The 24072-nt window shown below is 40.7% G+C and overlaps 1 protein-coding gene across 2 annotated transcripts in view; it reads left to right on the top strand.

The window, feature by feature from the left end:
- ror1 (receptor tyrosine kinase-like orphan receptor 1) overlaps positions 1 to 24072 on the top strand; it is a 125885-nt gene that overhangs the window by 79978 nt on the left and 21835 nt on the right. Inside the window, exons 2-4 of one of the 2 annotated variants that reach the window (XM_061684639.1) lie at positions 6452 to 6514; positions 12247 to 12537; positions 12839 to 12872. In XM_061684639.1, the coding sequence (XP_061540623.1) occupies positions 6452 to 6514; positions 12247 to 12537; positions 12839 to 12872 (388 nt within the window). The remainder of the gene's footprint in view (positions 1 to 6451; positions 6515 to 12246; positions 12538 to 12838; positions 12873 to 24072) is intronic. The other variant, XM_061684640.1, reaches the window with a different exon arrangement.

Here is a 24072-nt window from a genome sequence, read left to right on the forward strand (position 1 = left end):
CTAGAAGGCTAACTTGCCGAGCACGGATCAATCCAGTTGGATCGTAGGAATCTAAACCAATTCATCGATGTAATGAATGAATTGTTACATCACTATTAGCTATGGTATTCATCGGCCACTTCTTCCTGACATTTATTTTTTTTCCCCCCCAAACACGGGAAGTTGGGGGGTGGATTGTGGTTTTCGATCTGTTAGTTAGTTAGCAGGTTACTTTCTGTATCTTGGAGGATGATGAACAAAAGGGTGGTGGCACCACTATGATTCTGGTGGTGGGAACTGTTCCATGTACAGTATGCCATAGTGACTGAAAATAATTAAATAAATACAGTCCCGCATCTGCACCTTCATCCAGTTTAAGTCTTATATGTAACATTGTAAATCCTTCCATGGTTTGTTATCAGTTCCCACATGCAGTTGGTTTCCTTTCAGCTACTCATCTCTCTCAATGATTTCTATTTGACTTTGGCCAGTGGCCTGGCCAGTTAGCTTGAGAAGTGGAGGAATGCTGATGCTTATTTTCTTAACTTGGAATAAGGAGAGGTTTCCCATAGAGCATTGCTATGATTGACAGGGAAGCATGCTGGAAAGGCTCAGAGTTTACCTCAAAGTGGTTGTTGGAAACCCAGACTAAGTCTTTAATACAGACAATATGAAGAAAAAACAACAAATGGGACTAAAATGAGATGTTTTTACTGGAATTAATTTTTTCTTGTTCGCACAATATTTCAATCTGGACTAAATCACACTCCTCATTTTTAATATTATTGTTTTCCACACCACATCTCAAGAGTCTCTGATTTTCTCATCTAAATGTCCCTTTGACCTCAAGTCAGCCTTTTTGTGGCTCAGTCTGCACTTTTGACTCAGAACTGTCGAGGATCCCTGAATGAATTGAGGAAGCGTCACCCTGTTTCCCAGAAGTATCCCAGAATCAACGTTGCCTATCTTTTGTAATTTAAAGGTGGCATTCGCTTCCCAGCAGATGCATCAGTTCAGTTGGGTAAGCAAGGAGATTTTTTATTTTTTTTAAATGAATGTACCATAATTGTTAATACCAGCATAGAAAATGGGTTATTTTGTAACTCTTTATTTGCATATTTTTGTAAATATTACTCCTGAATGCGTTTGAGCGAATACAACCCTGGCCACTACATACTACATAATGTTGCTAATGTTTTCCACATTTGTGCCACCTCTATTACTTAAATCAAGCATCCAGAGCTTGTCACGCTCTGTTTCATCAATGGTGTCTCACCTTGGTCTAACCAGTGATTTAAAGCAGCCTTCTAGCAATTTTAACTTATTATATGTCCTCCAGGCAAGGGGATATTCAGCTTACTGAGTGATAAAGTACTGACAGGCATGAATAATGGGTATGGAATGGTGCCCTGCTCGACTGTAGTCACATGTCTAAATCCTCATCACTTTTTGGGAAGCCAGGGGAATTATCCCAGTGGTCTCTTATTCCATCTGTTTGGGGCCCATCCTTTTTTTAGTGTGTCATCCTCATGGAATCTTGAGAGGTTGGTCATGAGATCATTACGCGAAAAGGTGTCTCAGGCTGCACCTCAGTATTCCGATATACTCCGTGAGGCCTTTTCCAAAAACGCATGCTCAGACAGTCACTTTGTGTTAAAATGATTCTCAGGTTGTATACTGTGGCAGTATGGTAACAAGACACTAGCAGATGTTTAGAATCCATGTTGGTCAAAAGAAGTTGCAGACCGATACCTTTCTAGACTATATTGAGTTTGCACATGCACACTCGATTCAAGACTTTGAGGTGAAAACAGATTATTTGTACAGTAAGGGCAGACATGCTTTTGCAAATTCCTTACTCGTCCGCTTGCAACGCTCATAACTGAAGCTAATGGGAGCCTCACCCAATCATGCCTTTTACAGTAGTCCTTGAGGATCATCCAGGTTTCTATAACCGGTCACGTGATGTGATTGAAGCCTTTGTCTATATGTATAGTTTAGTATTTAAACAAATGTTCTGTTCCCATGAATTGTGTTTTTGAAAAACCATAGTGACAGTGTCAGGGGCACACCAAAGCGGAAGGTGGAGCTATAAACCCCCCCGTCATGATGCAATCTTAGTCGGAAGCTTGAAGAAAGGCATTTCTAGGAAAGGCACTGAATCAATCGTGAAGGGGATCTCAAGGTGGCATGGAGTCGCTCTGGTATGTTGCAGCTGAATACGAAAATAACAAAAGAGAAAACAACACTTCGAAGAGGCTCATTGATCTATGCCAATATCCATCCATCTATCCATTTTCCGTACCGTTTATCACAGACGTGCTGGAGCCTATCCCAGCTATCTTCGGGCGAGAGGCGGGGTACAGCTGGTCGCCAGCCAAACCCAGGGCACATATATAAACAAACAACCATTCGCACTCACATTCACACCTACGGGCAATCTAGCATCTTCAATCAACCTACCATGCATGTTTTTGGGATGTGGGAGTTATCTGGAGTACCTGGAGAAACTATGCAAATGCATGCTAAATATCTGCTCTGTGACAATGTAACCATTATAGAAATGGATACAAATATAGCATATTTGGACATGGGTTAAATGTGAAAATGTGTCAAAATGTACCATCCATCCATTTTCGTCTTTAGTGGAAACTTAACAGAGACAAGCCATCAACACCAAACGACCGTAAGCTTATTCTATTCTGCTAGAATTAAAGGAACGATCGTACAACTCCTAAGGCATATAATGTCATTCAATCGTTTATCCTTTCTGAGTTTGTCTTGAAGATCATAAACTAAATTCTCGACCCACTCCACCTCTTCTAAATTGTTGGTATTGACACTTTGGCCTGTCAGATCATTTTTAGGAAGAACACTGGCAACCTGCTGAAGAGAAAGCATCTCAGCATTTCTCTTTTATCGTTTTCTTGGTGCACTAAACTCTTGTGAAAATGCTCTGAAACAACTTCAAGTGGGTTCAATGTGCTTTGACAAAACAAACACCAGAAACGGCTCCCTTGCTAAATTATAAGTAAAGCATGATCATTCCAAAGGAGATTAAGATTATGCTTAGAAATTGATCCAAATAAACTGGTGTACCCTTGTTGGAATTATGTGTTCCAAAGTTCAATTAATGAGTTGTACTTCTGTTTGAAAACCAAAATGTACATGGTCATCTTTGGAGCAAATGTGTTGTGCAACAAGAAGTATTACTTTTTCTTGCTCTTCATTGTTATGATTCCAAAGAGGGCTCGTCATGCAGCCCTGATCCCATTTTCTTCTGTTCTCAGCCCCTCTGCTTCTTTTTCTCATTCATTTCTGTGCGCTTACAAGGTTACACACGAAACACTCTGCTGGCTAGGCCCTGTGTGCTCTGGTCTGTCGTGTCCACAGGTGAACAGCCAGTCCCTGAACCCAGCTTCCATGCAGAGGTGGCGCACACACACACACACATTTTAATATTGTCTGGCTTTCAGTACACCATTTGAATTTCTCATATTCTTCTCACATTAGAAACATACTAAAATATCTAAAGGGAAGGGAACCAGTGAGTAAAATCAAATCAGAGTGAGTATAAAACCTTTTAAGAAATCTGATTTGTAGCTCTATTTGATAGCTGATGTCGTCGTGCAGCGGTCGTTGACTTGCAATCTCTGAGCTTTAGTTTACCCTCAATTAAGCATTTTGATGATTCTAGATAATCAGTAAATAACACAATTACTTAATTAGAACATACTACATGATGTCATTAGTCCTGCACAGTATTGCTTTGTTGTCACTGTGATAAAGATATTGATAAGAGTCCAAGCTTCCTTTGAAAACATAATCCGATATTTCTTGTCCTTTCCCCTGTAATTAGCCATCTGTCTCTCCCTGAGACACCACATTTAACCTGGTTCGGTAGTTCTCATTTACACAGCCAAATGGAGACAAACGTTAATCTTGTCCCTCTGGTTTAACCATAACATATTCTAGGTGCATGATTGAATTAAAGAGCAGAACCATACAAGATTTGACCTGATCGAAACTGACACGGGCCCATTGAAGGTTTCTGTTTTTAAGACCTTCATTAAGAAATTGGATGAATACAATTGCTTCCCTCCATTACTACGTAACGTCAGAAAGCTAATCTTAAAATTACTCTGCAATTCATCCCAGACATTCTGAAAGAGAACTAACAGATGTGACCCAAATAGAGGGGAGATTAAGTGGTAAAGGGTTGGGGGGGGGGGCAGAAACATATTTTGGTCAACAACTCTTTTTTTAAATATACAGGTATATACTGTATATGCAATGTCATTGTTATTGACACATATTTTATACGGTGAAATTATTGGATATCGGTTTGACAAATATTTGCCGAGAAAACACCACGTAGCACATTTTCACTTCAGCCTTTTTTTATCTGCGGGTCCATTTTCTCGTTGACCTCTTTCCAGGCTCAGCTAGTTGCGTTAGTGAAGTTAGTCAACTGCAACGTTGCCTCTCCTCTGTTCTTTGTCCACCACACAGCCCTCGGGCTCCTTAATCCTATCAAACCTAAGTACAAAAGGAAAGTTAAGACCCACCTTGGGGCAACGGAGTCACAATAATGCACTGGTGTGTGGGGCCAGCAGAGCACCAAGACAACAATAAAAGCTTTAAGGTTAGTAGTATTTGCTACACAGTACCATTCTGTTACTAGTAAAGTTCATGTATTGAATGACATGTCATTCGAAGATTTAGGTTTCGATAATTAACATATATTACATATCAATCAATGCAGAATGATATCCCATACACTAATATTTAATGCCATCCGTAGTTAAGACTTCCATTGGAAAACAAGTCATTGTAATTTGTCCACATCAGAACAACGTGCTGACTCACACAGTCGGTCCTGTTCTTTCAGAATGGACCTTTAGCATTTGGGAGTTGGACAAGTGGAAACACAATCAGATGCTTCCAAATTTCATGTACAATTGAATACATTGATCTCATCTTTTTTTTTTTTTTTTTTTTTGCTTTGTCTATACCAATAAACCTGGTGTAGTGAGACCATCCATGAAATTCGGTAGATCGGTACACTCGCGCAAAGAGATCACAAGATCCAATACAAGAGCAGTCTCCAAAATTCGGACTTTTCAAAGATTATAATGTTCGGGGTGGATTAAACAGTTTGTATAATTCTAGTGGTAGTTTGCAATAATATAGAACTGCACTTGATCATAGTGAGAGATGTTTCTAATATTTTGGTTACCTTATTAAGCCACATGAGAGGAGCAAACCTATTATACACGCTGTATTAGGCAGCGCGGTTCTACACCAATGCAAACAACAACCATAATAATGAACCTCTCTGACTGCAACAACCCCCAAAAAGAGAAATAATTCAAAATAATTAAACTCAGCTCTCATACTGGAGTCAGTCTCGCTCTGTAGATGCTCCCAGAAAAGAAATGGGAGAAAGTCTCATGTTTTAGTACGTTAGTGTATTTATCATTGAATGTAGTTAATTTATTCATGCGTTTATCTACAGTATTGTTGAGGGCTCATGGTTGTATTTATCCCGTAAATTTAAACAAGCAAAATATAGCCTGTATAGAATATGTTGTGTTGATGGACTGCTTCTACTGATCCCTGAGCTGCTTTTATCGTGCCTTTTTTTTTTTTCATGTGCTCTCCTTGAAGGTCCTTCAGAGCATTTTTTTTTTTCTTCCCAATTGTGAGGAATCCCCTTATGTGGCCCATTTTCTGTCCCCCTCATTTGTAATGAAAAGCAGAGGGCGGCTCCGTCATCGGATGGTAATAACACAGCATTAGGTTCACATGGCTCACTGATGGGATCTCTTATATATTGGAACTTTTTCTCAGTGTTCAGTCGGATCGGTGTGGAGGCGCCAAGTTGAATTTGAGAAACCTTGTCTTTTCTCTAGTTTGTGCGATCTTTTTCAGTTGTTCCTTTTATTTCCAATGCATCTCCTACCTACCAAAGATTATAAAGTCGGTGCTGCTTTTAGTTAGCCGGCAAGTCCATACATCAAATTATTATGTGTCGCCATAGGCTGTGGAAGAAACAGAAAAACATTCATCATAGCTACAAGACACTTTAATGAAGTATAAAATTGAACTGCTTCATTGACCATGATTTTTCCACAGTCATGACAAAAATCTATCCCATTCTAGCTAGGAAATCTATCTCAGGGGCCTTGCTTGTATGTGGGACTTGGTTGTTTGTGTTAGAGTAATTCATTTAAGACAAATTTACAGCTGAGTCAACTTGTAATTTCCATTCAGGGATCCTAATTAGTGTGCATTAAAAATGTTAATAATTTTTAAAAAGGTCAATTACATTTTTGAAACATTTATGATCTACAGTATGTATATTAACAGCAACATGTACTGTATACCTTTACATATCTTGCGAATGTATTTTGGAGTTTAAAAATAATGACTTAAAAATGCTAATGGGAAACTCCAATTGTGCTTACAGGGTCTGACTTTGCCCAAGACCCCAGTGTGGTAGCAGCCCCTTCATGGAACACTTCTAGTGATGGTAAACAAACATGCACATACATTTTGCCTATAAGCATCGCCTCGAGATGTGTTTGTCTCGAGCTAGAACTATTCCATAAATGCAATACATTGGCTGTTACAGACATCAGATGCATTTAAAACGCGGTCTGTGTGTTTTCCGAAATTGCTTTCAATGAGGTGTTGCCAAACCCGCAGCACTTCAGTCAACATGCACTGTCCTAGTCCAGCCACTGAAGAGGAGAACTGATGGAACAAATTTTACACTAATCTACTCAACATATGGCCATAGCCACAGGTGCATTTCCCTAATTTCCACTGACCCACTTTTACTTGTTGTCTTATACAAAAGCTACCAGTGGAGCCTCAAATTTATACATTATCATCCACTTTGTTACATATTCAGGTATACTGTAGGTGTACTGTTTCATGTGGTGACGTTTTGGTTTGAACTGCATACCCACTTGGGCATTTCCATCCTACAAGAATTAAATAAAGGAAGTAAGATGTCAGGCAATCGGCCACAACATTATGACCACGCGCATGACCATTTTCATAACACTGTCCAACTAAACAGCTGAACTAAAATCTTAGCTCACAAGCAGGCGCAAAAGTGTAAATCAACATAAATTACTCATTTTCTTGGTCACAGCCACTTGTTGTCCAGCAGGAAGAAAAACAACAACAACAACAAACACTGTGCTATTCACCCCATGGTAAGAAAAGGACGCGGACAGCCGGGATGAATACAGTTAGCCGAACACACTTGAGAAAGATTATGATGTTTATGCATACACATTAATATTGCAATTGAATCACAAAGCGGCACTAAATCTAAAATATACATTTAAAAGAAAACTGAAATTGTTTCCCACTGTAGTCGGAGTTGGATCGGTGGGCCAACTACTTCACCTGCCCTCTTCGCTGCATTCCACCTGGATCATACGCCAAAGCACAGTTTACTTGCTTATTCAGTAATGATATTTACCAGTTGATACATATTTACGTTATGTTTACATTCACCCTGGTTTATGATTATTATTATTTATATTTTGAATGCACTTAGGAGTCATTTAAAGTTGTTCCTTTATCAGCACTGCAGGAAAAAGATCCAAAAGGTTTTGGGATATTTTCTCAAGAGCATTGCCCAGAGTTATCAGGCAAATCTCTCCTCAGAGTTGTCCTTTGGGGACTCGGAGAGCCGACATCCGCCTCATCACCCACGGAGATACCCAGAACTGGAAGGCCGTCAGCATTATTGAATTTGACCTTATTTTGCTCTCTCATTTGGTCTGGTTTGTTTAATTCATCTCTTGCCGGGGGGGGCAACTGAACCACAACATCCGTCTCAGAACAGATGCTGTGTACGGGGGGGAGGGAAAAAAAACAAAAAACCTTTTGCTCAACACAGAGGCAAGACACAAGGTTGTAGTTTGAACACAGGGCTGAGAAGCCAAGGTAACGAAGCTGAAACATCAGGGATATTTAAGAGACCGAAATGATGACAATTGGTGAGAGAATGAGTTTTTCTTCCGTTAGCAACATGAAATATGAAAAGCCTTAAACACAAATTGTGTGCATTCATATGGTGAAACTAGTGTATTTGTGTGTGTCATTTTGAGACCAGCCCCGTAACCAACATCTGTTCCTTATCTGATGGCTGGATGGTGCGCCACCTGTTTTGTCTTCAGGCGGGGAATGGTTTAGATTGACCACGAAGACAGCATTCAGGTAGCGTGACTTTATCAGTATGCATCAGTAGCAGGAAGTTATGCTGAAAGAGGCTCATTATTGGGCTCAGCAATACTGGGAACTAATTAGGGGTGTTGATATTTTACATAGTTTCTCTTTCTTCAGGCTTCCTTTCCCTTTTTTTCATATACTTATTCCTTCCTGTCGTCTCGCAGTTGGAGAGCGACCCAACTTTAATGAAATTCACCTTTCGCCATCGCTGGCAGCGCTACAGAGCCGACTCCTCGGTGTGTGTTTAGTTAGCTGCGCAGCCGCTCGGGTTTCTGGGTCGGCCCCTCGCTGAGGGGCGCCTGCAAAGCACTCTCCGCCAGTGATGCTTCACATATAGAATGCAGTGTTTCTGGTCAAAATAAAATGTGTCATGCAGTGTATCTAGTTTGGAATATGAAAAGCTTGTGTGCATTGTGGTGGCGTGGGGGTGTGCTCTTGTTTACATATGTGCTGCTGCATGAGAGTGTTTGATTGCACAAATCCTCTGCGAGAAAATGCGGGTTGATGACAGGATACCAATTAGTCGGCCTCCACATGAAAGGGAAAGTGTACGAGAATGGTTTGGATTTCACAGTGACCCTGGTGCCAAATACCACAACACTCACCACAAGACAATTGCATACAGAGTGGCTTTGTTACATTGACACTGGTAGGACATTTGTCTTCTTCTCGGTGCACTTAACCTTCCTACTGCTTCGTTGTCAGTTGTTAGGTCAGGTAATGAAGTGTGCGGGTACGTGGCTTCAAAGAATATTATCCTTTCCATCAACTCTACTGATGAGAATAATAATAATAAAATGACTGCATTTGTGGGACCCTCGTGTCTGTAACCGTTAAGGTAAGAAAGACGAATCTCCCTCCCCAGAAGATGGAGCGATGTCGTAGAAAATGAAACGTCTGTGCGAGACAGCAAGAAATCATGACAGTTGAAATTGCTGACAACAACTGAGTGGTTACTTTCAAACTGAAGCGACTATTTATGAGACTGGGATTAGGTCAGTTTAATACACCCTTGACTGCAGTGACGACAAGGATGACAGTACCCCAATCGGAACCAGCAGTTCCGTTTTTGTTGTTTTCCAGCATTTTTTGGAATAATAATAAGAAGAAGAAGAACAATAATATGAGATATTTTATCAGCATTCTGGCATCCAGAAGCGAGAGAACGAAAAAGGATAAAGCAAAAGAGAGGAGTCCAGTTTTCCTTGTAGGCTGTGTAGCTTTACAATTTGTTTGGTGTTTTGAGATTTTTTATTTTATTTTTCTTAATAAAAACAATGCCACTGCCTGCTATGCTGAAATGTTAAATTGGACATTTCGAAGTTACAGTATATCAGTGACCAGAGTCTACAGGATGTCCACAGGCTTTTAACATTTATGTCACAAAATAACGGGAAAGTGAATTTGCGCTTCATGGAGACAGACATGCACATACACAGGAAGACAGAGATGAGTGATGTACAATTAAAGAAACAGTAGGTAACATACTATTTTAATCCAGAGCTCTAGTAACGTTCAAGTTACCTTTTTTTTTTTTTTTTTTTTTTTTTCCATTTTTGCTTATAAGAAATCAACATTATTTTATTGACCAAACTGTTTTTCCTTGGATATGCCCACTTTTTGGGACCTACAAAAAGCTCCGGCGATGAACTTGCATTTCTCTTAACATCCTGCTTTGCTGAACAGTTTCACTGATTCATTGGCCCACTTTTCGGTCACTTTTTATGCATTCATCGTTTGCATGCATCACTAATGACTGATGATGTCACTGTTTGCATTGTTTTTTTCACTAGCCTCTCTTGCCCATATTGTTAGTTCAACAAGTGCTGGACCAAAGAAATGAGCTTTTGCACTTTTCATATGCAATTGACAGGTTCTGCGCTCTCTCTCAGAAGATTTGCCAAATATAACTCGGTTTATAATCTAGTATCAGCCTTGCCAATACCTCACACCCACACAAAGGCTGCCACTCAATCAGATCATCAGGAGTAACTTGGGGTTCAGTTTCTTGCTCAAGGACACTTTGACACGCTTTTTATGGGATAGCCACACACGCACACAGTACTTAGACAAAAGCACAGACACTGGCTCAAGAGTCCTCTCTTTGATTGAACAAGCCCTCTCAACAGATAATCAAGGCAGAATGAGATGATAAAATGTAATATGTTTTGGAACAGATTGTACTGTACATAATGGAGAGCTAGGTCCCAACACAGGAGGTTACAAAGGCAAGGCAACCTATAATTGTAGCCACAGTTCATTTATTCCGTGTCTCTATTTAAAGACTTGCTTAGCTCCATGTTTGTAATCTTTTGACCATGATGTTAGTGTTTGTAATTTCTTCAAATTTCATGAGACAATTGAGGGAATGTTGAATTGGAATGCATAACCATTTTCTGTGGCATGCCAAGGTTGCTTGCTTCTACCCACAACCAAATGAACTGTTATGTTTCAAGTGAATTTATCCTATTGGCCAGCCACCCGTTGACCAAAGAACATGACAGAAATGGATCCCTGATTAGTTAATTTTGTATTTTTAATATAACTCACACACATCAAAATGTTAATGAATCATTTTGGCCCCAGCGGTAATGAAAAAGTTTCAGGAATTAAGAATGTGTGCTTGTGCTTATTTCATCATCTGTAGTAAGGGTGGTGGGGACAGTAATGTATGCGATTTGATACATATACTATCTCACAAAAGTGAGTGTACCCCTCAGCATGTCGGTGCTCACTGCTCAGACCATGAGCCGTACACTGCATCAAACTGGTCTCCATGGCTGTGGTCCCAGAAGAAAGCGTCTTCTAAAGATGATGCACAAGAAAGTCTGCAAACAGTTTGCTGTCGACAAAAGACTAAGGACTTCAATTACTGGACCCATGTCCTGTGGTCTGATGAGACCAAGATAAACGTATTTGGTGATGGTGTCAAGCGGTAACCAGGTGAGTACAAAGACAATTGTGCGTTGCCTCCAGCCATGCATGGTGGTGGGACTGCCTGGTGCTACAAGAGTGCTGTTGGCACTGAGAAGCTACAGTTCACTGAGGGAACCATGAAAGCCAAAATGCACTGTGACATACTGAAGCAGATGATGATGATCCCATCCCTTCGGAAACTGGGCCACAGGGCACACACCTCCAAAACAAACACTGCCTTTCTATTAAAAAAATAATAATAATAAAAAAATAAAACTAAAAAATGAGGGTAAAGGTGATGGACTGGCCAAGCATGTCTCCAGACTTAAACCCCATTGGGCATTTGTGGTGCATCCTCAAACGGGAGGTGGAGGAGCACAAGGTCTCTCACATCCATTAGCTCTGTGATGTCATCATGGATTGGTGGGGTGGAAGAATCCACTTCAACTCCTCGTGACGAAATCATTTTCATCTCACTTGGGGGTGTACTCACTTTTGATGCCAGCGGTTTAGACATGACTGAGTTCTTTTGAGGGGGCAGGTCATTTAAACTGTTATACAAAATGCACAGTGAATATGTTCTAGCAAAGTGTCATTTCTTCATTCTTGTCCCATGAAAAGATCAAAAATGTGATGGGTGTACTTGGTGAGATACTGTCGATGGCGTTTAACAAAACGAGATTACAAAGGATAATCTTAACGAGCCTGCTTTCTTTTGTACGACTGCACTGTTAAATCACCATCACTATTTGAATCGCACGCACACACACACACACACACACACACACAGTAGTATGACTGTTGATGATAAAACTGTTACAAACAAGCAGTGCTGGAGTTCAACATGTACCAGATTACACCAGGTCTTCTGCACACCAAGTCAGCCATAAATGTATCTCAGTGGGATACACTGACTCACAAGTGCAATCACATTCGTTGTCAAAAGGGGAATTTCACACTATTCTAGCCTGACACAAAGAACCATAATTCGTCTCACTCTCTTAACAACTTAGGTGGACCGTTTTCAGGTTTTATTCAGCTGATTTACAGATTTCTACCTAGTCTCTTATTTCGTTATGCATTCCTGTCTTCCAGGGCCATTTTTTATCCGTCTTGAGACTGCTATGAACAACATCACCACGTCTCTGGGACAGACAGCTGAGCTGTTCTGTCGTGTGTCTGGCAACCCGCCACCGACCGTGCGCTGGCTAAAGAACGATGCGCCTGTGGTACAGGAGCCACGGCGGGTCTCGTACCGATCCACACCATACGGGTCACGCCTTCGTATCCGCAATCTGGACACCACAGACACTGGCTACTTCCAGTGTGTAGCAACCAATGCTCAGGGCACAGTGTCTACCACGGGCGTGCTCTTCGTCAAATTCGGTAAGAAAACCTATTACTTGAGAAAACTTGTGAAGTTGGCACCCGAGCCGTCCAAAAGAGACTGCCACATTTTTAATAAGTGAATGACATTCTGACATCACGGTGAAAACCTTTTATGAGCGTTTTCCCCTCTTGGTATGATTTAACTATTTTTCTGATTCCGCTTTTCCTGTGGGGGGATCTGTCTCCACTTAGCAACACTCGACCTATTCTTGCTTGTAGCTGGCAGCTAGCACAGAGACAAACCTGGTTATAATAATATTTATCCTGTGGTCAAATATCCCCTTGTCTTCTTTTCCAGATCCGTTGCCTACACCTCTCCCAGGACGGCCAACGTAAGTCGCTGAATCTCCATGTATCTGTCTGTATCTTCCATTGTTTTCAGTTTGTTATGAATTATGTCCACTGGGTTCTTGTACATCTCTGCGGAGGATCGAAGGGTCTCACTGTTGTTAGTTTCCATTTGAATTGCATGAGAAAAACTAAAGGGTTGTAAGATTCTAATGGATGTGCCCACTGACCTACTCGATGCACATTTGGTTTGCCATAACCCTTCATTGGACAAACTTGACTATATTCTATTAAGATGTCTTGAAGCCTCCCCCCTTCAAAGGTAATGTTTTAGTCAACTGGCATGAATGTTCCAATGTTATTAGCAAATTAACTGAATGGGACAAAGGCTTTCTTTGATGGCAGCTCGGTTCACTGCTGCTCATCATTAGTGTCATGGGCAATTTATGAGCTGTAAAATTGGGTAGCAGCCATCAAAAAGATAGGGTCATCTTATGATGGCACACAATGCCACATCCACCCTTGCTCAATCATCACATATTTTGCACTTTTTTTTCTGAAAAGACATCTGGTGCACAACCTTGTTGTGTTCGCTGCAACATGTTCACTGCTATGTTAGCTATTTTCCCCCAACTTCTTCCTTGAAGACAAAATGTTTGGAAAAATGTCTTACCCCTGGCCCCTACATATAAGAATCTAAAAGAAATGTGTTGGTTTTCCTTTGGTTTGTGCGGTGATTTTCATCCACCCCATGTTGGCCTTGAGTACACATGTGGCGTGTGGAGGCTTAATAGTGTGTGTGTGTGTGTGTGTGTGTGTGTGTGTGCATGTGTGTGTATGTGTGTGTGAGAGAGTGAGACAGAGAGAGAAAACGAAAGAGCACGTGTGTTAATGTAGAGTCTGATGGTTAGGTTTTTGAGTTTAGCCACAGGTGTTAAACTGACAGGCCAGAAGTCTAAAGTTCAATTCAAACAGTTCTAAAATGTGTTTAACTCAAGCTATTATTATAACACATTTTTAGCCTGTCTGGTGAAAAAAGATATTTGACTGTGTTTAGGGATGTGCTTTATTTATTTGCTAAAGAGCAGATAAATACAGACCAGCTACTTTCTTAGTACATCTTTGTTGGGTCCCAGTTGCAGTGTTACACAAAAGGGTGGCTTTCAACCAAAGGTGGGTAGGAACGTGCTACATTTACTCCATTACATTTACCAAGTAACAAGTAACATTTGGGATAAATTGTACCCGTCAGAGTAGTTTTAGTGAAGTTTTACTTTTACTTTCAGTATTTATGTTAAGAAGAAATGCTACTTTTACTGCGTTACAACAATCTACTTGCCGATCGCTACTTTAATTTATCAATAATTGCATGCGTGATCTATTTTTCGACTTGTTTTTTTTTTTTACTTCTGCATCAGGTGCTTTTACTTCAAGCCACCGTGATTACCACAGTGATGTTTGACCAAAGTTCACCAATCAAACGACAAGAAAAAATCACATGTCCGCACACACATTTTTTAATTGGGCTTCGCGGTCCAATCAAAGTGAGTCGTGACAGCCGCACGCGACTCATGTTTACATTACAGACTACTGAAAACAACAGCTTTAACACGCAGCGTAGTTTTGTCACTGCCCAAACTTGGATATTTCAGCCCACTTCTAACTGGAGAAAACACCTTGCGGAAAGTTGCAGATGTAAGTTCTGTTCTCTCTCTCTCTCTCTCTCTCTCTCTCTCTCTCTCTCTCTCTCTCTCTCTCTCTCTCTCTCTCTCTCTCTCTCTCTCACACACACACACACACGATCAATAAGTCTGATCAGCAAGCAGCTTCTTCATTTAGTCATTTATAAAGCAAATAATTTTTCTGGAAACAATATAGTATAAGACCATTTCTTCAGCTTGTTGGAAATTGGGCTTTCAGACAGCAATGTATAATACAAGATCAAATTCATTTCAGAATAATATTGAAATTTAGAAGTAAATAGTCATTTTCCGACGTACAACATATACTGTAGCACGAGTCACAATTGTATTTGGATTCCATTCAAATTTGAGTGTTAGTAACAGTACTAGAGATTGAACATGTAGTGATGTCAACTTGGGCCAAAAATGGGTCTTGTACAGGTTTCTGGAGCAGGAACAAAAACTGCCTTTTTTTTCTCTGCATGGGAAGAAGAGGTGTAATGTTTGTAATGACTGTGTTTACACTTAGCGTTCATTTTCTTGTTTCAGATTCATGCATATGGACAACATGGCAGTTGAGGCTATTCGAGTGAAGTTTTCTGGTATTTGGTGTTGGTAACTAGGTATTAGTTTATACTCTGTATACAGTGTGTTATCCACCTTGAAACATCACAAATTAACACATTATGATTTGTTTATACATACCTACAAGTATAAAAAGGGATGTTTGTGGAATGATGTAGTAGCTGATTTCTTGGCTCTGCCCAGCAAAGACTTGGAGTCTCCACTAGTTGACTGGCTACTAAATAGTGGCCAGAAGACTTGAGGAAAGCATTGGCCAAAGCCAAGACACAAAGAATGGTAATGATGTTCTCGTATAACTCTTGTTCGGGAAGCCAGGAACTTTTATTTCCCAAGAAGTCACAACCATTCCTTGAAGTCATGGCTCACATCGTAATTTTTATTGCTTTTGCCCGACCAAGTTCAAATCCACTTCAGTTGTCTTCCAGTCCAGTGTTCATGAATATGCCAGCAGTTATCTTCCACCGAGAGACAGATGAGTGCATTTCCGCAAACACCCTTCATCGCCGTTCTCTTCCCTTCATCTTCATCGTCCGTCTCTCTCTTCTCTCTGCATTGGTCATGTTTTTATAGCGCCTGAACAAATACAGGGTGAGGGGGGAAAATGTCTCGCCTGCCAAAGAAAGAACACCACTCCTCCATGCCCCCACTCTCCTCTCTCTCTCTCCTTATTCCCGGCCACACTTCCCTCTTTTGCGAGGAAAAAGAGCAGTGATGGAAATGTCGGGAGGGTGAAAGAAAAACAGTGTTAGCTGAGTGGGAGGACGACGGTACCATTAACACTCAGGCTGCATGTTGCTCTTTGATTCCCGACTGCGCTCGGGTGTGATGACTTGTTTAGCTGAAGGAAGGTTTAGCTGTAAGCTCAGATCAGAGTCAGCTCATAAGTCAGGCCTGTGTTTTAAACTGTGCAAACTCTGTTTGCAACATCTCATCGACACCAATGCTTCTCAACTGGTGGGTCACAGATCTGTTCTGGTTGGCTTTGCGGACAGCAAGTACAATTGAACCTGCGTTCGATGGTGTACTACAAATTTATGCTGCTGTCCAGACGCAAGATGACGAAGTGCAACTATGACCCGGTGGTTTTATTTATTGATTTATTTAAGAAAAACAGAGTTTGTGCTCAATGCAAAGACAAAGTGAAATGTACAATTTCTCGGTCGGTGTCTTTTATTTTGCATGTGTATTGATATTTGAGAGATTGTTATACATGTGGTTGTCATGTTCCTTCTAGGTTTGTGCTTTGAATAAATAGACATAAGTGAAAGGTCTAAACATTCTTTTGTGCAATTATGATATTTGATATTACTTGACTTGTTGGACAAGAGGGTATCACACGTGTCTCATAGTTCTGAGATTACGGATTGGAATCTTAGCTCTGGAGTTTGCATGTTATCCCCGTGCTTGTGCAGGTACTATGGCGTCCTCCCACATGCCAAAACTGTGCATAATAGGTTAATTGGAAGCTCTAAATTGTTCATAGGTGTGAATGTGAGTGTGAATATTTGTTTGTCTATTAATTATTTGCCCTGTGATTGGCTGGCGACCAGTCCAGGCTGTACCCCGTCTCTTTCCCAAAGTCAACTGGGAGAGGCACCATCTTAACCAGGACCCTAATGACAAGCACTTTAGAAAAATGGATGACTGGTCATACTTGATTCTTCAGTCCCGAGGCTATTTTTGAAAAATACATTTGAAGTTGGATCCCACGTAATGGTCTTCGGTAAAATTAAACTTGGGACCCCATTTGTTAAAACTATAAATGCCTGCTGCGTCTATGTTTTCAATCGTGAGCTATTAAGGCTTTTAATTTGACAACAGCAGTAAAACGACTTTCTGGAACGTAGCCACAGATCAGAATTCTCCGTCTGTGTTTACAATGGGCTTTTCTCCCTGTTTGAAAAGATTAATACCACTACACCTTGGCTGCTGACACTGTTTATATTTCTTTCAATGTTCTCGTTCTTTTTTTTCTCTCCACAGTCTCAAAAAAGAAAAATACTAAAACAGCACACTTTCTCCTTTTCTTTTCCTTCATTGCGTCTCTGCTTTCTCTGGTGTTCGCTTGAACCTGAAAACAAAGCAGGCACCTTTAACAAAGAACACATTCTCTTACTGTGCAATCCTTTAAACCTTCCTGTCATTACTGGTGTCTGGTGAAGTACGTAGATCTCCCTCATGATAAGATGATGACAGTTTTGAGCAACTTTAGCAGCGTATCTTTCCTGAATGTACATGCTCCTCAGGGCCGTTCAACCTTTGAGGTCTACTTTATCAGTATTTAGGCATGTGCATTAAGTGGGTACCTATTAAGGTGGTTTGGTTCTGATTCAAATTTTCGCCTGTGCTCTTATCCAATTCTATTTTTGCTTGTATGCCTTAAATTCCTTATCAAAGCTATTCATTTAGCTTTGGACATTGTGGGTTTATATTTCATTTTATAATTGCAATCTTGTTTTTGATCAATTATATGATCACTTTGATGGGGTACCTTGTAGATGGTTAAATCAATACTCTATGTCATGAGCTTTCTGTACTGTCAATATATTTACATACTTGGAAACGAAGAAAACAACCAACAGACACTAAATGACTGTCATTAACCACCCATCAATGCTAGTAAAAAGAGATTTATTTTCTTTTGTGACAATAACTGTGAGGCCCATACAACCGTCATCAGACTGGCAAACCAATTAAACAGTTAAGGCATGAAAGCGCAGGTAATTTGACTTCCTATAGACACCACTGGAGCATGTGTCTCACCCACGGCAGTTCACAAGATGATTGACAAATTAGTTTAAGGGAGTCGTTTCTGAGAAGTACAATCTTGCTCGCAGGTATAAGACAACTATAACGCCTTCAAACGCTTTTCTTTCTTTACAGCTGAGCAGCACTGCTCTGAGATTTGTTCCATAATTTTGAGGGATTAATAAATGTTGATCTAATCTGTCAGACTCAGCAGTCCTGTCCTGTCCTGTCGAAACAAAACAATATACAATAAGTAATAATTGTGCCTGCTGAAGATGAATAAAATCAATTGTTCATGGTACATTCAAAGGGCTACTATGCAGCCCTAATAGGTGGTTTGCAAGAGAGATGTTTCTATTCCTGGAAGATTGTCCTCTTTCCAAAGAGAAACACAGGAGCTCTGACAGAGGTCTTGGTCACCCCCCTTACTAAGGCCCTTCTCCCCCGATTGCTCAGTTTAGATGGGAGGGCTAGCTGTAGGAAGAGTGCTGGTGGCTCTAAACGTGTTCCATTTACAGCTGATGGAGGCCACTGTGCTCATTGGGACTTCAAGCAGCAGAAATGTGTCTGTGCCCTTAACCCAGATCTATGCCTTGAGACGATCCTGTCTTGGTCGCCAAACAGTTCCTTTCATTTCATGTTAGTTTTTTGTTCTGACATCCCCTATCAACTATGGGACCTCATATAGACAGGTGTGTGCCTTTCCAAATCATATCCCGTCAACTGAATTTAGCACAGGTGGGCTCCCATTAAGATGTAGAAACAGCTAAAGCGCAGTCAGTAAATGAGCTCGATTATGAGCTCTTTGATAAAGGCTGTAAACACTCATATGTTGTTTTTGTTTGTTTGTCTGTTGTTGCTAATATGGGGTGTTGTTTCTATAATTTTGAGGGGAAAATACATGTAATACATTTTGGAATACGTCTGTAACAACAAAATGTGGAAAAGGAAAAAAAATGTGGAAAGTGCTGTAAATAATTGTACTTATTTCTAGGTATTTCTAGGTGTCTTTTTTTTTTTTTTTTTTTTTTTTTTTTTACGAATTAATCACTAGGCTTCTTTTCCCCATTTACCATATTGGCTTAAAAGTAAATAAGTCTTTGCAACTCTAGAGCGAACTGTGGGGTAAAAAAAAAAAAAAAAGTAAAATCATTATTTGAAGTGTTTTTATTGAACCTATATTCACTCACATATTTTTAGCCTTACTCTCCAAATGACAAAATGTGAATTACTCCTGCCTCTGACATTGGCAGTTACAGATCTTGAAACATGGGTGGCAAAAATATTTTCATCTCCAGGCTGTTTATTGTCAAAACAATGCACTTGTCTTGGTACATTAACTACTCAGTGAACCGCATGTTCAAGGTTGCTGAGAACACAGGCCCAACTGCAAATTGTCTTGAGCTGCAATTTTCTGACAGGCTATTAGATGTTGTGTTAAGATATGCCATTCAGATAAATATAATTTCCAAGTTGTTGCAATGAGTTTTTTTTGGGGTTCGGGACACAGGAACAGGGAAATGTAGGTTTGAAGCAAGGCCCACACATAGCCGCCCTCTACTGTTGATCATAATAGACTCTTAGCTTTGAGTATGAACTTGCCTGTGTGCTGAATTGAGAGAGTCTGGATTTCGCTTTCACTTCCCTTCACCTCAGTGCCAGTGTCAACACTGCTGCGGTTCTCAGATACCGGCCAGGATTGATGACGATCTGCTGCGCAGCACAGGCGCTGCGGCCGTTTAAACTCAGAGGTCGACGGGCCCACTCACTTTTGGGGGGATGCATGCACTTGAATATGCCACATCAAACTCATGCAGGGGGCCGGCTACTTTTAATCCACTCTGGAATCCTATTAAAAAGTATGGCTCTCATTCTGGATCTCACTGAGATTGTGACCTACTTACCACTAGTACTACAGTGGACCCCCGCTATTTGCAGGGGATAGGGATAGGTACTAGACTGGCCCGTGAGTAGTGAAATTCTGTGTATAATTGATGGCCATAAGAATTACATTGATTGATTGATTGATATATTTTATTTTTTTTAAATCTTGAATAAGTGGGGATAAACCGCCAATAAGCGTTTTCTGGATTCGTTCCCCCTCCCCCAAAAAGAAAAAAAAGAAATAAAGAAATAATTCTTTAACAAAAAGTAATTGGGGAAAAAAGGTACAGAAATTGAAAAAAAAAAGTTTGAAGAAAAAAACAACACGGGTGCTGAACCACGAGTATTCAGGTTCCCACTGTACTACTACTACTACTTCTACTACTACTACTACTACTACTACTATTGTTTTGTTTGCAGGGTTCCCACTATTGCAAGCAATATTGTAATGTAATGGATGAAATGAAAATACACTTCTAAAGTCAAACAAAATGGCAGCAAGGCTTTTTTGTGACACATATTCAATAGAAAGACCGGCAAACATAACACTGACAGTTTTAACAACTCAGTACTGTATATCATTTTAAAAAATAATAATAATAATACAACCTAAGTAAAAATGAAAAGTAATTCAGCTTCAGTAGCAGTCCACACTTAAGAATCTCCTTTCCTGCAAGCCGCCATCATTGCTACCTTCAGCAACTACTTTACTTTGGAGTGTGTGTTACAGCCTGTTTTTTTTAAATGCTGCTATTGTGGATGGAGATTTATTTTTATTTATTTATTTTTTTTTAACACCAGAGCAGGGGAAAAATAATTTTTTTTCAAACATACATGTACGTGTAGATTTCATTTTCAAACGGTGTTTTTTTTTTTGTTTGTTTGTTTTTTAATGTCTACATATCAACTTCTTTTTATCCTTGTGTGACAATATTTAAAAACTGGCATGGGACATGATTCCCATTTGCATTACATCCTTGTCATTTGTTTTTAAGACATGGACTTTTATAGATTTTAGGTATTACAATTAACGGGTAACTTCTTTTTAAAGACAATTTCGATGTTACTTTCAAATTGCTTGTGCAGTTGATACACTGGAAGTTAGGAGGTTGTTGTTTTTAGATTATTTCCTATGGGGACATTTGTTTTGATTCAGTGTATGTAAGTAATAGTTTAAGGAAAGGGGGTGCTTTTGTGTTTATGTTTGGATTGCTTTCAATTATAAAATGTGAGTGGATGTAGTTCTTGACACATACAGCCAACCAGTTGGGTCTTTGACACCTCTACTCTCTATGTAACACGTAGATCGAGTCTCATACCCACGCACACACACACACACGCACACACGTCTGACACACTTGCAGCACCGTCAAATCAGTGCGCACACAGTTACTCTTCCAAACCCTATCTCTCGCACATGTTTGGTTAAGCCCTCGACGGGGCTTAATTGCCGTCTTGTTGTGGATTCTTTTTAGCCCAGCGCTGATTGATTGGGGATCAGAGCCCTAATATGGCTCATAGGGGATAGGCCCTTTGACATGGTCTGGTCCCTGGGCGCCAGTACTATTTGAAACTAGAGATCCTACCAGAACTCCCCCTACCACAAGCCTGGATGCCTCCTACTTTATTTCTTGAAGCATCACACGCTTAGAGGCTGGTGTGTATGAACACATGCATGTGGTCCTGATGGATGTGGTACCTGCTTATACCATAATCAGACGTCACACCAGGCATTAGGTAATAGATGTCTCTCAGTGTGGTGACTTGTGCTCTTAGTTCTGACAGGCCCCACTTCCTGTTTCCTGTTTCCCAGAATTCCAGGTTTCTGTCTGACGGCGATCCCGTTGGCAGGTCTGCTCAAGGTCACGTCTGGTAAAATCTGTGCTTTCAACAAAGTGTGTTCATGTATGTGTGTGTGGTTTGTTTGAATCATGGTTTCTCCCAACGGGTCACAAGCTTGAAATGGGGTATGCGGTTTTCCCCTGAACTCTGCCCCCTGAACACACACACACTTGGAAAAAAAACACATATGCACAGAAAGTGTTCTTTCTTTGCCCTTGGTGGAGTGTATAAGGGCAGGCGACAAAGTCTACCTTGAGCATTTCAAAGTATAAATAGAGGCTTTTGTTTGCAGAACTCCGATCCCTCAAGTCTGAGCCAGAGGATATTTATTCATTTGTAGAGCTTAACTTCATCAATGCAGCTTGATGTAATGCTTAGTAACCCTCCTTTTGAATCCCCTTTTATCAGTTTAGAATTGACTTGTACGGGCGCCTTTCAAATTGCAGGCATACGATAAGACAATATGATGGGTTGTGATAAGTAAGGGAAAATGTCCAATTTGTTCCTTACAAATTAGTACTATGGTTTAACCATCCGTTGTGGCTGAGCAATGGGACGATTACATGCATGCTAATTTGAGCATGCATTAAAGTGAGCTCTCACTGAAATGACAGTTAGTAATTACATTTTGCAACTACTGACCTCTACCACTGAAATACAGTGGTATATAGTTATAGATTATTCCTCTAACTTAACAAAAACGATTTTGTTTAGACCATAATTTGATACACTGACGCCGCCATGTTAAGAGAATTCTGGGAATGATGACGTAGAATGGCTGTCGTAAAATTGTTATGTTGCTGCTCTCTGCGGAGCGAGGCTAGCCACTTGCGAACAACTTTTCTCCTCAGTGAAAAGAGTTAAAAATGCCATACTGCGCCACTAATTTCCAATCAGGACGCAATGCAAAAAAGGAGGTAAGCATTCATAGCTTTCCCAAAGAGAGAAAGTTGAGGAAACGGTGGGAGGATGCGGTCGGACGAGTCGAGCTGCCGAAAGATCCGCGGTTGTTCGAAGCCTTTGCTCGCCCCCAGCTCATGAGAGAGCTCACCGGTGTGTCTGGGTATGAACGGCGGCTTAAATCCAATGCAGTGCCGACTATCTTTCCTCACAAGGAGCCTAAACGGCCGCGTGTGGCAAGCGAAAGCCGAGCAAAAAGACGCGAAAGACAGGAGACGCTGGCCGCTTACCTTGATCGGCTCACTTTAGCAGCAGCAGCTGCTGGAAACAAGCCATCGAGTTAGCAGTGAAAAATTGAAAAATTGGTATGCATGTAACTTTCCTCTCAGTTATCACTCAATACATTTATGACATCGGGCAAAACGAGCAAGTAGCATGGGCTGCGGCAGAAATGAAACGGAGCTCTTTACAACAGATATTCTCTTTCTCAGTCGGCACTGGCAAACAGTAGCTACAAATACACCACTGTCATCTCGCACCTCATTTCTTGTTTCTTCCTCCCGCTCCTCCGTTTCCTGATCACACTCTGGCTCGAACTGAAATGGCTGAACAGCGTTCATCGCTGCCAGGGGCTGCTACTGAGGCTACTGCTAAAAACTCCGGGCGTCGGGCACATCCCCATTTGACGTCACTACCCGGAGTGCACTGCGACGAAAGAACAATGGGGGCCTATTTTGAAATTACGACTTGTAAAAATATTTCAATCTGGACATGATTATCCAAAGTTGTGTCAAATTGTTATGTTACTTAAGTCGAAAGAGATCATATATACCAAACATGCCATTGCATTCGGAGTTCACTTTAAATCAGTAAAAAAGAAAACTGCAACCAATCAATGTTCCTACAAACCTCTGGAAATGTCTTGTGTAGTTTTATAGTATTGTTATTGTATTGCATCCTTGTTAATAAAACAACAATAACTTAGCTTTTTGCGCATTTTTGTGCCTGGTTACTTTTAAAGCGTCTCAGGGCCCAACTGGTTCGCACATCCGCCCTACAGTTCAGAGGTCGTGGGTTCTAATCAAAGCTCCGACCTTCCTGTGTGGAGTTTGCATGTTCTCCCCACGGTTGCGTGGGTTTTCTCCGGGTATTCCAGTTTCCTGCACCATTCCAAAAATGTGCATGTTCGGTTCATTCAAGACTGTAAATTGTCCTTCGGTGTGAATGTGAGTGTGAATGGTTGTTTGTCTATATATGTGCCCTGTGATTGGCAAGCAACCAGTCCAGGGTGTACCCCGAAGTCAGCCGGGATAGGCTCCAGCACACCCGCGACTCAAGTGAGGATAACCAATGCAGATAAAGGATGGATTATCAGTTTCACCACACAATTTGTCTTGGACCCTCAAACCTCCAGACTGTCCCAGTCCATTTCTGTTGATTTACAATTTAGGCATCTGTGTGTGCCTTTTTTTTTTTTTTTTTTTTTTCCCCCCCCATGATTTCACCCACTTTAATGAGGTGCTGTCCCTTGACCAAAATAATCTGTAATAAAATAATGCAGACAACACAGCAGTGCCCAAGCACTGGCCAAGGGTTTGATTTG

This window comes from Phycodurus eques, chromosome 8 (assembly GCF_024500275.1).
Source record: "Phycodurus eques isolate BA_2022a chromosome 8, UOR_Pequ_1.1, whole genome shotgun sequence".
Taxonomy (NCBI): domain Eukaryota; kingdom Metazoa; phylum Chordata; class Actinopteri; order Syngnathiformes; family Syngnathidae; genus Phycodurus; species Phycodurus eques.